Consider the following 14,770-nt stretch of genomic DNA (forward strand, 5'->3'; position numbering starts at 1 on the left):
AGCCTGCACGAAACACAGCCCTTATTTAAAGTGTTTGTAAAATCCCATATGGAAAAAAATGAATGGTGGAAAACGATTGGAAAACCTCTCTGGTCTTTGTGGTTGAATCTGTGTTTGAAATTCACTGCTTGACTGAGAGACCTTACAGATAAGTGTATGTGTGGGGTACAGAGATGAGGTAATCATGTTAAACACTATTATTGCACACAGAGTGTGATTTGTTCAGCACATTTCTACTCCTAGACATAACGAAGGGGTTGAATACTTATTCACTCAAGACATTTCAGCTTTTCATTTTTTATTTATTTGTAAAGATTTCAAAAAACAATTATTCCACTTTGACATTATGGGGTATTGTGTTTAGGCCAGTGACACAAAATCTCAATTTAATCCGTTTTAAATTCAGGCTGTAACACAACAAAATGTAGAAAAGTTATGGGGTATGAATACATTCTGGAGGCACTTTATAAAGGTCTGGGATTGATCCTTCCTGTTTCTGTCCCCTCTCTTAGAGGTCGTCAGAGTTTGACCTGAGTGGGAATCTAACGGCTCTGGTACCTTCCAGGGACGTTATCCGCAATCTAACCACCTCTGAGCAGGACTTCTGGTTTAGCCGCTACAGGCTCCCATACCTTCTAAAGTAATTGACCTTACCATGCCATTCCTACCTTATCATAACATACCTTACCATACCTTACCTTACCATACCATACCATACCATACCTTACCTTACCTTACCTTACCATACCTTACCATACAATACCCTACCTTACCATACCTTACCTTACCTTATCTTACCTTACCATACCTTACCTTACCTTACCTTACCATACCATACGATACCATACCTTACCTTACCATACCATACCTTACCTTACCTTACCTTACCATACCTTACCATACAATACCCTACCTTACCATACCTTGCCTTACCTTATCTTACCTTACCATACCATACCTTACCATAGCTTACCATACCATACCATACCTTACCTTACCAGACCATACCTTACCATACCTTACCTTACCCTACCATACCTTACCTTACCCTACCTTACCTTACCTTACCAGACCATACCTTACCATACAATACCCTACCTTACCTTACCTTACCTTACCTTACCATACCTTACCTTACCTTACCTTACCATACCTTACCTTACCTTACCTTACCATACCATACCTTATCTTACCTTACCTTACCATACCTTACCTTACCTTACCTTACCTTACCATACCATACCTTACCTTACCAGACCATACCTTACCTTACCCTACCATACCTTACCTTACCCTACCTTACCTTACCTTACCAGACCATACCTTACCATACAATACCCTACCTTACCATACCTTACCTTACCTTATCTTACCTTACCATACCATACCTTACCATAGCTTACCATACCATACCATACCTTACCTTACCAGACCATACCTTACCATACCTTACCTTACCCTACCATACCTTACCTTACCCTACCTTACCTTACCTTACCAGACCATACCTTACCATACAATACCCTACCTTACCTTACCTTACCTTACCTTACCATACCTTACCTTACCTTACCTTACCTTACCATACCATACCTTATCTTACCTTACCTTACCTTACCTTACCTTACCATACCATACCTTACCTTACCTTACCATACCATACCTTACCATACCATACCTTACCTTACCATACCGTACCTTACCTTACCTTACCATACCATACCTTACCTTACCTTACCATACCTTACCATACAATACCCTACCTTACCATACCTTACCTTACCTTATCTTACCTTACCATACCATACCTTACCATAGCTTACCATACCATACCATACCTTACCTTACCAGACCATACCTTACCATACCTTACCTTACCCTACCATACCTTACCTTACCCTACCTTACCTTACCTTACCAGACCATACCATACCTTACCATACAATACCCTACCTTACCTTACCATACCATACCATACCTTACCTTACCTTACCTTACCATACCCTACCTTACCATACCTTACCTTACCTTACCTTACCTTACCTTACCTTACCATACCATACCTTACCATACCATACCTTACCATACAATACCCTACCTTACCTTACCTTACCTTACCTTACCATACCCTACCTTACCATACCTTACCTTACCTTACCTTACCTTACCTTACCATACCATACCTTACCATACCATACCTTACCATACAATACCCTACCTTACCTTACCTTACCTTACCATACCCTACCTTACCATACCTTACCTTACCTTACCTTACCTTACCATACCATACCTTACCATACCATACCTTACCATACCATACCTTACCTTACCATACCTTACCTTACCTTACCTTACCTTACCATACCTTACCATACCTTACCTTACCTTACCATACCTTACCTTACCATACCATACCTTACCTTACCATACCTTACAGTCTGCACAATTATATTGTCACATCAACTAATAACATACAGTTGATTACAGTTGCATCTCTTTTCAACATGAAAAGAAACCAATAAAAACATTTACTCTTTACAATGGTATTTTCCTAATGATCTTTTTCAAGAACGTTTGTATATTGTCCCATACATTAATCTGTACTCTTAATTTTTGTTATTTCATCTTTATTTTCATTTTGTCGACCTCACAGCAGTTGTCGCGACCCCGACTTTCAATATCACTGTTCTAAAGTAATGTACTAATAATGTCAATCTGAAGTGAATATACCAGGTGGAGTGAGAGGTTTAACTGCTCTAAGACCGGGATTCCCAAACCTTTTCTATCCGGCCCCCCTTCCAGCATGGGGGAACATACTTCGCCCCCAAGTCTATTTCTATAGGCACAAGCATTGTTGAGAGAAAATGTTGCAGGTTTAAAGCTTATTCCCTGCAATTCAACACATTTTGTCATGGAGTTCAGAGAACTTAGCTGTTTTAAAGCATATTTTCTTGCAAATCTATACATTTTGCCATGTCTAATGTGACATTTGAGTGACTCGAACATTGCTATAAAATCGAATGGCTAAAAAAACGTTAGTTGACGTGGGCTAGTTGATCTGGACATTTCTGACAAGTTATGAAACTCTCTCTACGGTCTGTAATGACTGACATGACGAGAGGAACTGATGTAATACCCAAGTTCTAAATTGCACTTTGTTCATTCTACCATTACAACTGTCAAGCGTAAGTTTCAAGCCCCCCTGTCGACCCCTGGAGGGGGGCTCGCCCCACAGTTTGGAAACGAGTGCTCTAAGACACGGAGTCTTGGTTTAGGTTAGGATTGGGTCACGGGAAGATGATCCTAGCTCTGTACCTGAGGGAAACGTCACCCCGGAGCATATGGCCGGGATTCAAACCAATCACGGGTTGTAGACAATTATGCTTTTAAAGGCAACGTTCGAGCATAGGTGGAAGTCAGGTTCACGATAAAACACTACTACATATGTCGGCTCAATCCAAACTGCCTTTATTTTTATATTTTTTATTGCATATTTTATTAATTTATTTGGTCTCGTTGAAATAAAAATACATTTGTCAAGGCTATAACACGAGATTAGATTGAATCCCGGCCTTAGACACACTCCTCTTTCTCCCCAGAGCCCACTTCCTCCAGGGAATATTCTCCATAGAGGACCTGGACAAGCAGGTCAACCAGCGGTTACCCACTCTACACTTGCCTACTACATGGGAGGTCAAAACTGTTGATGGGGTAAGTTGAAGATGTTGTTATCGTTGCTCTTGTTGCCGTAGGGTCTACAGCCATGTCTCAAGATGATCTGACTGTGACTGCCTTCTTTGTGTTTCAGGAAGTTAGGATAGAGAATGCAACCATCTTCACCCATAACATCCTGGTTCTTCTTTGTGTTTCAGGAAGTTAGGATAGAGAATGCAACCATCTTCACCCCCAACATCCTGGTTCTTCTTCTCATCCCCAACATCCTGGTTCTTCTTTGTGTTTCAGGAAGTTAGGATAGAGAATGCAACCATCTTCACCCCCAACATCCTGGTTCTTCTTTGTGTTTCAGGAAGTTAGGATAGAGAAGGCAACCATCTTCACCCCCAACATCCTGGTTCTTCTTCTCATCCCCAACATCCTGGTTCTTCTTTGTGTTTCAGGAAGTTAGGATAGAGAATGCAACCATCTTCACCCCCAACATCCTGGTTCTTCTTTCTGTTTCAGGAAGTTAGGATAGAGAATGCAACCATCTTCACCCCCAACATCCAAGTTCTTATTTGTGTTTCAGGAAGTTAGGATAGAGAATGCAACCATCTTCACCCCCAACATCCTGGTTCTTCTTTGTGTTTCAGGAAGTTAGGATAGAGAATGCAACCATCTTCACCCCCAACATCCTGGTTCTTCTTTGTGTTTCAGGAAGTTAGGATAGAGAATGCAACCATCTTCACCCCCAACATCCTGGTTCTTCTTTGTGTTTCAGGAAGTTAGGATAGAGAATGCAACCATCTTCACCCCCAACATCCTGGTTCTTCTTCTCATCCCCAACATCCTGGTTCTTCTTTGTGTTTCAGGAAGTTAGGATAGAGAATGCAACCATCTTCACCCCCAACATCCAGGTTCTTCTTTGTGTTTCAGGAAGTTAGGATAGAGAATGCAACCATCTTCACCCCCAACATCCTGGTTCTTCTTTCTGTTTCAGGAAGTTAGGATAGAGAATGCAACCATCTTCACCCCCAACATCCTGGTTCTTCTTTGTGTTTCAGGAAGTTAGGATAGAGAATGCAACCATCTTCACCCCCAACATCCTGGTTCTTCTTTCTGTTTCAGGAAGTTAGGATAGAGAATGCAACCATCTTCACCCCCAACATCCCAGTTCTTCTTTGTGTTTCAGGAAGTTAGGATAGAGAATGCAACCATCTTCACCCCCAACATCCTGGTTCTGCTTTGTGTTTCAGGAAGTTAGGATAGAGAATACAACCATCCTCACCTCCAACATCCTGGTTCTTCTTTGTGTTTCAGGAAGTTAGGATAGAGAATGCAACCATCCTCACCCCCAACATCCTGGTTCTTCTTTGTGTTTCAGGAAGTTAGGATAGAGAATGCAACCATCTTCACCCCCAACATCCTGGTTCTTCTTTGTGTTTCAGGAAGTTAGGATAGAGAATGCAACCATCTTCACCCCCAACATCCTGGTTCTTCTTTCTGTTTCAGGAAGTTAGGATAGAGAATGCAACCATCTTCACCCCCAACATCCCGGTTCTTCTTTGTGTTTCAGGAAGTTAGGATAGAGAATGCAACCATCTTCACCCCCAACATCCCGGTTCTTCTTTGTGTTTCAGGAAGTTAGGATAGAGAATGCAACCATCTTCACCCCCAACATCCCGGTTCTTCTTTGTGTTTCAGGAAGTTAGGATAGAGAATGCAACCATCTTCACCCGCAACATCCCGGTTCTTCTTTGTGTTTCAGGAAGTTAGGATAGAGAATGCAACCATCTTCACCCCCAACATCCTGGTTCTTCTTTGTGTTTCAGGAAGTTAGGATAGAGAATGCAACCATCTTCACCCCCAACATCCTGGTTCTTCTTTGTGTTTCAGGAAGTTAGGATAGAGAATGCAACCATCTTCACCCCCAACATCCTGGTTCTTCTTTGTGTTTCAGGAAGTTAGGATAGAGAATGCAACCATCTTCACCCCCAACATCCTGGTTCTTCTTTCTGTTTCAGGAAGTTAGGATAGAGAATGCAACCATCTTCACCCCCAACATCCCAGTTCTTCTTTGTGTTTCAGGAAGTTAGGATAGAGAATGCAACCATCTTCACCCCCAACATCCTGGTTCTGCTTTGTGTTTCAGGAAGTTAGGATAGAGAATGCAACCATCCTCACCTCCAACATCCTGGTTCTTCTTTGTGTTTCAGGAAGTTAGGATAGAGAATGCAACCATCCTCACCCCCAACATCCTGGTTCTTCTTTGTGTTTCAGGAAGTTAGGATAGAGAATGCAACCATCTTCACCCCCAACATCCCGGTTCTTCTTTGTGTTTCAGGAAGTTAGGATAGAGAATGCAACCATCTTCACCCCCAACATCCAGGTTCTTCTTTGTGTTTCAGGAAGTTAGGATAGAGAATGCAACCACCTTCACCCCCAACATCCAGGTTCTTCTTTGTGTTTCAGGAAGTTAGGATAGAGAATGCAACCATCTTCACCCCCAACATCCCGGTTCTTCTTTGTGTTTCAGGAAGTTAGGATAGAGAATGCAACCATCTTCACCCCCAACATCCCGGTTCTTCTTTGTGTTTCAGGAAGTTAGGATAGAGAATGCAACCATCTTCACCCCCAACATCCCGGTTCTTCTTTGTGTTTCAGGAAGTTAGGATAGAGAATGCAACCATCTTCACCCCCAACATCCCGGTTCTTCTTTGTGTTTCAGGAAGTTAGGATAGAGAATGCAACCATCTTCACCCCCAACATCCCGGTTCTTCTTTGTGTTTCAGGAAGTTAGGATAGAGAATGCAACCATCTTCACCCCAACATCCCGGTTCTTCTTTGTGTTTCAGGAAGTTAGGATAGAGAATGCAACCATCTTCACCCCCAACATCCTGGTTCTTCTTTGTGTTTCAGGAAGTTAGGATAGAGAATGCAACCATCTTCACCCCCAACATCCTGGTTCTTCTTTGTGTTTCAGGAAGTTAGGATAGAGAATACAACCATCTTCACCCCCAACATCCTGGTTCTTCTTTCTGTTTCAGGAAGTTAGGATAGAGAATGCAACCATCTTCACCCCCAACATCCCAGTTCTTCTTTGTGTTTCAGGAAGTTAGGATAGAGAATGCAACCATCTTCACCCCAACATCCTGGTTCTTCTTTGTGTTTCAGGAAGTTAGGATAGAGAATGCAACCATCTTCACCCCCAACATCCAGGTTCTTCTTTGTGTTTCAGGAAGTTAGGATAGAGAATGCAACCATCTTCACCACCAACATCCTGGTTCTTCTTTGTGTTTCAGGAAGTTAGGATAGAGAATGCAACCATCTTCACCCCCAACATCCCGGTTCTTCTTTGTGTTTCAGGAAGTTAGGATAGAGAATGCAACCATCTTCACCCCCAACATCCTGGTTCTTCTTTGTGTTTCAGGAAGTTAGGATAGAGAATGCAACCATCTTCACCCCCAACATCCTGGTTCTTCTTTGTGTTTCAGGAAGTTAGGATAGAGAATACAACCATCTTCACCCCCAACATCCTGGTTCTTCTTTGGGTTTCAGGAAGTTAGGATAGAGAATGCAACCATCTTCACCCCCAACATCCTGGTTCTTCTTTGTGTTTCAGGAAGTTAGGATAGAGAATGCAACCATCTTCACCCCCAACATCCAGGTTCTTCTTTGTGTTTCAGGAAGTTAGGATAGAGAATGCAACCATCTTCACCACCAGCATCCTGGTTCTTCTTTGTGTTTCAGGAAGTTAGGATAGAGAATGCAACCATCTTCACCCCCAACATCCCGGTTCTTCTTTGTGTTTCAGGAAGTTAGGATAGAGAATGCAACCATCTTCACCCCCAACATCCTGGTTCTTCTTTGTGTTTCAGGAAGTTAGGATAGAGAATGCAACCATCTTCACCCCCAACATCCTGGTTCTTCTTTGTGTTTCAGGAAGTTAGGATAGAGAATGCAACCATCTTCACCCCCAACATCCTGGTTCTTCTTTGGGTTTCAGGAAGTTAGGATAGAGAATGCAACCATCTTCACCCCCAACATCCAGGTTCTTCTTTGTGTTTCAGGAAGTTAGGATAGAGAATGCAACCATCTTCACCCCCAACATCCTGGTTCTTCTTTGTGTTTCAGGAAGTTAGGATAGAGAATGCAACCATCTTCACCCCCAACATCCTGGTTCTTCTTTGTGTTTCAGGAAGTTAGGATAGAGAATACAACCATCTTCACCCCCAACATCCTGGTTCTTCTTTCTGTTTCAGGAAGTTAGGATAGAGAATGCAACCATCTTCACCCCCAACATCCCAGTTCTTCTTTGTGTTTCAGGAAGTTAGGATAGAGAATGCAACCATCTTCACCCCCAACATCCTGGTTCTTCTTTGTGTTTCAGGAAGTTAGGATAGAGAATGCAACCATCTTCACCCCCAACATCCAGGTTCTTCTTTGTGTTTCAGGAAGTTAGGATAGAGAATGCAACCATCTTCACCACCAACATCCTGGTTCTTCTTTGTGTTTCAGGAAGTTAGGATAGAGAATGCAACCATCTTCACCCCCAACATCCCGGTTCTTCTTTGTGTTTCAGGAAGTTAGGATAGAGAATGCAACCATCTTCACCCCCAACATCCTGGTTCTTCTTTGTGTTTCAGGAAGTTAGGATAGAGAATGCAACCATCTTCACCCCCAACATCCTGGTTCTTCTTTGTGTTTCAGGAAGTTAGGATAGAGAATGCAACCATCTTCACCCCCAACATCCTGGTTCTTCTTTGTGTTTCAGGAAGTTAGGATAGAGAATACAACCATCTTCACCCCAACATCCTGGTTCTTCTTTGGGTTTCAGGAAGTTAGGATAGAGAATGCAACCATCTTCACCCCCAACATCCAGGTTCTTCTTTGTGTTTCAGGAAGTTAGGATAGAGAATGCAACCATCTTCACCACCAGCATCCTGGTTCTTCTTTGTGTTTCAGGAAGTTAGGATAGAGAATGCAACCATCTTCACCCCCAACATCCCGGTTCTTCTTTGTGTTTCAGGAAGTTAGGATAGAGAATGCAACCATCTTCACCCCCAACATCCCGGTTTTTTTTCTTTGTGTTTCAGGAAGTTAGGATAGAGAATGCAACCATCTTCACCCCCAACATCCTGGTTCTTCTTTGTGTTTCAGGAAGTTAGGATAGAGAATGCAACCATCTTCACCCCCAACATCCTGGTTCTTCTTTGTGTTTCAGGAAGTTAGGATAGAGAATGCAACCATCTTCACCCCCAACATCCTGGTTCTTCTTTGGGTTTCAGGAAGTTAGGATAGAGAATGCAACCATCTTCACCCCCAACATCCTGGTTCTTCTTTGTGTTTCAGGAAGTTAGGATAGAGAATGCAACCATCTTCACCCCCAACATCCTGGTTCTTCTTTGTGTTTCAGGAAGTTAGGATAGAGAATACAACCATCTTCACCCCCAACATCCCGGTTCTTCTTTGTGTTTCAGGAAGTTAGGATAGAGAATGCAACCATCTTCACCTCCAACATCCCGGTTCTTCTTTGTGTTTCAGGAAGTTAGGATAGAGAATGCAACCATCTTCACCCCCAACATCCTGGTTCTTCTTTGTGTTTCAGGAAGTTAGGATAGAGAATGCAACCATCTTCACCCCCAACATCCTGGTTCTTCTTTGTGTTTCAGGAAGTTAGGATAGAGAATACAACCATCTTCACCCCCAACATCCTGGTTCTTCTTTGGGTTTCAGGAAGTTAGGATAGAGAATGCAACCATCTTCACCCCCAACATCCTGGTTCTTCTTTGTGTTTCAGGAAGTTAGGATAGAGAATGCAACCATCTTCACCCCCAACATCCTGGTTCTTCTTTGTGTTTCAGGAAGTTAGGATAGAGAATACAACCATCTTCACCCCCAACATCCTGGTTCTTCTTTGGGTTTCAGGAAGTTAGGATAGAGAATGCAACCATCTTCACCCCCAACATCCTGGTTCTTCTTTGTGTTTCAGGAAGTTAGGATAGAGAATGCAACCATCTTCACCCCCAACATCCAGGTTCTTCTTTGTGTTTCAGGAAGTTAGGATAGAGAATGCAACCATCTTCACCCCCAACATCCCGGTTCTTCTTTGTGTTTCAGGAAGTTAGGATAGAGAATGCAACCATCTTCACCCCCAACATCCCGGTTTTTCTTTGTGTTTCAGGAAGTTAGGATAGAGAATGCAACCATCTTCACCCCCAACATCCTGGTTCTTCTTTGTGTTTCAGGAAGTTAGGATAGAGAATGCAACCATCTTCACCCCCAACATCCTGGTTCTTCTTTGTGTTTCAGGAAGTTAGGATAGAGAATGCAACCATCTTCACCCCCAACATCCTGGTTCTTCTTTGGGTTTCAGGAAGTTAGGATAGAGAATGCAACCATCTTCACCCCCAACATCCTGGTTCTTCTTTGTGTTTCAGGAAGTTAGGATAGAGAATGCAACCATCTTCACCCCCAACATCCCGGTTCTTCTTTGTGTTTCAGGAAGTTAGGATAGAGAATACAACCATCTTCACCCCCAACATCCCGGTTCTTCTTTGTGTTTCAGGAAGTTAGGATAGAGAATGCAACCATCTTCACCTCCAACATCCTGGTTCTTCTTTGTGTTTCAGGAAGTTAGGATAGAGAATGCAACCATCTTCACCACCAACATCCTGGTTCTTCTTTGTGTTTCAGGAAGTTAGGATAGAGAATGCAACCATCTTCACCCCCAACATCCAGGTTCTTCTTTGTGTTTCAGGAAGTTAGGATAGAGAATGCAACCATCTTCACCACCAACATCCTGGTTCTTCTTTGTGTTTCAGGAAGTTAGGATAGAGAATGCAACCATCTTCACCCCCAACATCCTGGTTCTTCTTTGTGTTTCAGGAAGTTAGGATAGAGAATACAACCATCTTCACCCCCAACATCCTGGTTCTTCTTTGGGTTTCAGGAAGTTAGGATAGAGAATGCAACCATCTTCACCCCCAACATCCAGGTTCTTCTTTGTGTTTCAGGAAGTTAGGATAGAGAATGCAACCATCTTCACCACCAGCATCCTGGTTCTTCTTTGTGTTTCAGGAAGTTAGGATAGAGAATGCAACCATCTTCACCACCAGCATCCTGGTTCTTCTTTGTGTTTCAGGAAGTTAGGATAGAGAATGCAACCATCTTCACCCCCAACATCCCGGTTCTTCTTTGTGTTTCAGGAAGTTAGGATAGAGAATGCAACCATCTTCACCCCCAACATCCCGGTTTTTCTTTGTGTTTCAGGAAGTTAGGATAGAGAATGCAACCATCTTCACCCCCAACATCCTGGTTCTTCTTTGTGTTTCAGGAAGTTAGGATAGAGAATGCAACCATCTTCACCCCCAACATCCTGGTTCTTCTTTGTGTTTCAGGAAGTTAGGATAGAGAATGCAACCATCTTCACCCCCAACATCCTGGTTCTTCTTTGGGTTTCAGGAAGTTAGGATAGAGAATGCAACCATCTTCACCCCCAACATCCTGGTTCTTCTTTGTGTTTCAGGAAGTTAGGATAGAGAATGCAACCATCTTCACCCCCAACATCCTGGTTCTTCTTTGTGTTTCAGGAAGTTAGGATAGAGAATACAACCATCTTCACCCCCAACATCCCGGTTCTTCTTTGTGTTTCAGGAAGTTAGGATAGAGAATGCAACCATCTTCACCTCCAACATCCCGGTTCTTCTTTGTGTTTCAGGAAGTTAGGATAGAGAATGCAACCATCTTCACCCCCAACATCCTGGTTCTTCTTTGTGTTTCAGGAAGTTAGGATAGAGAATGCAACCATCTTCACCCCCAACATCCTGGTTCTTCTTTGTGTTTCAGGAAGTTAGGATAGAGAATACAACCATCTTCACCCCCAACATCCTGGTTCTTCTTTGGGTTTCAGGAAGTTAGGATAGAGAATGCAACCATCTTCACCCCCAACATCCTGGTTCTTCTTTGTGTTTCAGGAAGTTAGGATAGAGAATGCAACCATCTTCACCCCCAACATCCTGGTTCTTCTTTGTGTTTCAGGAAGTTAGGATAGAGAATACAACCATCTTCACCCCCAACATCCTGGTTCTTCTTTGGGTTTCAGGAAGTTAGGATAGAGAATGCAACCATCTTCACCCCAACATCCTGGTTCTTCTTTGTGTTTCAGGAAGTTAGGATAGAGAATGCAACCATCTTCACCCCCAACATCCAGGTTCTTCTTTGTGTTTCAGGAAGTTAGGATAGAGAATGCAACCATCTTCACCCCCAACATCCCGGTTCTTCTTTGTGTTTCAGGAAGTTAGGATAGAGAATGCAACCATCTTCACCCCCAACATCCCGGTTTTTCTTTGTGTTTCAGGAAGTTAGGATAGAGAATGCAACCATCTTCACCCCCAACATCCTGGTTCTTCTTTGTGTTTCAGGAAGTTAGGATAGAGAATGCAACCATCTTCACCCCCAACATCCTGGTTCTTCTTTGTGTTTCAGGAAGTTAGGATAGAGAATGCAACCATCTTCACCCCCAACATCCTGGTTCTTCTTTGGGTTTCAGGAAGTTAGGATAGAGAATGCAACCATCTTCACCCCCAACATCCTGGTTCTTCTTTGTGTTTCAGGAAGTTAGGATAGAGAATGCAACCATCTTCACCCCCAACATCCCGGTTCTTCTTTGTGTTTCAGGAAGTTAGGATAGAGAATACAACCATCTTCACCCCCAACATCCCGGTTCTTCTTTGTGTTTCAGGAAGTTAGGATAGAGAATGCAACCATCTTCACCTCCAACATCCTGGTTCTTCTTTGTGTTTCAGGAAGTTAGGATAGAGAATGCAACCATCTTCACCCCCAACATCCCGGTTCTTCTTTGTGTTTCAGGAAGTTAGGATAGAGAATGCAACCATCCTCACCCCCAACATCCCTTCTATCAACGGATACATCCACATCATTAATACGGTAATGTGTAACAGGTCAACGCTTTAGTCTGTGGGTAACGTGTAACAGATCACAGCTTTAGTCTGTGGGTAATGTGTAACAGGTCACAGCATTAGTCTGTGGGTAACGTGTAACAGGTCACCGCTTTAGTCTGTGGGTAATGTGTAACAGGTCACAGCTTTAGTCTGTGGGTAATGTGTAACAGGTCACAGCTTTAGTCTGTGGGTAATGTGTAACAGATCACAGCTTTAGTCTGTGGGTAACGTGTAACAGATCACAGCTTTAGTCTGTGGGTAATGTGTAACAGGTCACAGCTTTAGTCTGTGGGTAACGTGTAACAGGTCACAGCTTTAGTCTGTGGGTAACGTGTAACAGGTCACAGCTTTAGTCTGTGGGTAATGTGTAACAGGTCACAGCTTTAGTCTGTGGGTAATGTGTAACAGGTCACAGCTTTAGTCTGTGGGTAACGTGTAACAGGTCACCGCTTTAGTCTGTGGGTAATGTGTAACAGGTCACAGCTTTAGTCTGTGGGTAATGTGTAACAGGTCACCGCTTTAGTCTGTGGGTAACGTGTAACAGGTCACAACTTTAGTCTGTGGGTAATGTGTAACAGGTCACCGCTTTAGTCTGTGGGTAACGTGTAACAGATCACAGCTTTAGTCTGTGGGTAACGTGTAACAGGTCACAGCTTTAGTCTGTGGGTAACGTGTAACAGGTCACCGCTTTAGTCTGTGGGTAACGTGTAACAGGTCACAGCTTTAGTCTGTGGGTAACGTGTAACAGGTCACCGCTTTAGTCTGTGGGTAACGTGTAACAGATCAACGCTTTAGTCTGTGGGTAATGTGTAACAGGTCACAGCTTTAGTCTGTGGGTAACGTGTAACAGGTCACAGCTTTAGTCTGTGGGTAATGTGTAACAGGTCACCGCTTTAGTCTGTGGGTAAAGTGTAACAGGTCACCGCTTTAGTCTGTGGGTAACGTGTAACAGGTCACAGCTTTAGTCTGTGGGTAACGTGTAACAGATCACCGCTTTAGTCTGTGGGTAACGTGTAACAGGTCACAGCTTTAGTCTGTGGGTAATGTGTAACAGGTCACAGCTTTAGTCTGTGGGTAACGTGTGACAGGTCACAGCTTTAGTCTGTGGGTAACGTGTAACAGGTCACAGCTTTAGTCTGTGGGTAACGTGTAACAGATCACAGCTTTAGTCTGTGGGTAACGTGTAACAGATCACAGATTTAGTCTGTGGGTAACGTGTAACAGGTCACAGCTTTAGTCTGTGGGTAACGTGTAACAGGTCACAGCTTTAGTCTGTGGGTAACGTGTAACAGGTCACCGCTTTAGTCTGTGGGTATAAATGAACTTCACACGAACTTGCTTTAATTTAATATTCCAAAATCTTTTACACAAGCAAGGGTTGTTAGAGGTTAAATTAATCCTGTGTTGATGGTTTTGTGTTTTCAGGTTCTGTTCCCCCCCTTGTCAGACATCCCACCAGAACCCCCAGGCCTGATGCAGTTCCTCAACACCACCCCTACCTTCAGTCTCTTTACACAGGCAGCACTGGTACGTTATTTTTGGTAGGTTGGTACGTTGTAACGTGAGGCAGCTTGATGTACAAGTACACCCCCTGGACAGGACGCTTGTGCTCTGCTGTCACATGCTATTACCAAGGTAACAATATTTACATGTTTCCTTCACATTAAGTCCAACCCCCCCAGTCCTTCCATGTATGTGTCGTGCCTTTGATTTAGCTTTACAATGGAACCAATGGAATAGAACTCCGTTCAAGTATTTGAAATACCACTATGTGTCTGTTACGTGTCTGGTATCAGCTCGATCAGAGATATTATTGACTCTGTTTTCTGTTTTTCCCGTAATATCCCTCCAGCTCTACAACCTGACAGAGGATATTGGCGTCTATGATTATACGCTCCTACTTCCACACGACGCCGCCGTCCGAGATTACCTGATCCAGACCAACTCTACACAACTGGTAGGTAGCGATTACCTGAGCCAGACTAACTCTACACAACTAGTAGGTAGCGATTACCTGAGCCAGACTAACTCTACATACCTGGTAGGTAGAGACTACCTGAGCCAGACCAACTCTTCACAACTAGTAGGTAGTGATTACCTGAGCCAGACCAACTCTACACAACTAGTAGGTAGTGATTACCTGAGCC

At 43.3% G+C, this 14,770-nt stretch overlaps 1 protein-coding gene across 9 annotated transcripts in view; it reads left to right on the top strand.

Moving 5' to 3' along the window:
- stab1 (stabilin 1) overlaps window positions 1-14,770 on the top strand; it is a 284,951-nt gene that overhangs the window by 164,974 nt on the left and 105,207 nt on the right. For all 9 annotated transcript variants that reach the window (XM_065002109.1, XM_065002108.1, XM_065002102.1 and 6 more), the window contains 5 exons: window positions 513-640; window positions 3,603-3,714; window positions 12,532-12,609; window positions 14,049-14,150; window positions 14,476-14,580. In XM_065002109.1, the coding sequence (XP_064858181.1) occupies window positions 513-640; window positions 3,603-3,714; window positions 12,532-12,609; window positions 14,049-14,150; window positions 14,476-14,580 (525 nt within the window). The remainder of the gene's footprint in view (window positions 1-512; window positions 641-3,602; window positions 3,715-12,531; window positions 12,610-14,048; window positions 14,151-14,475; window positions 14,581-14,770) is intronic.

This window comes from Oncorhynchus nerka, linkage group LG15 (assembly GCF_034236695.1).
Source record: "Oncorhynchus nerka isolate Pitt River linkage group LG15, Oner_Uvic_2.0, whole genome shotgun sequence".
Taxonomy (NCBI): Eukaryota; Metazoa; Chordata; class Actinopteri; order Salmoniformes; family Salmonidae; genus Oncorhynchus; species Oncorhynchus nerka.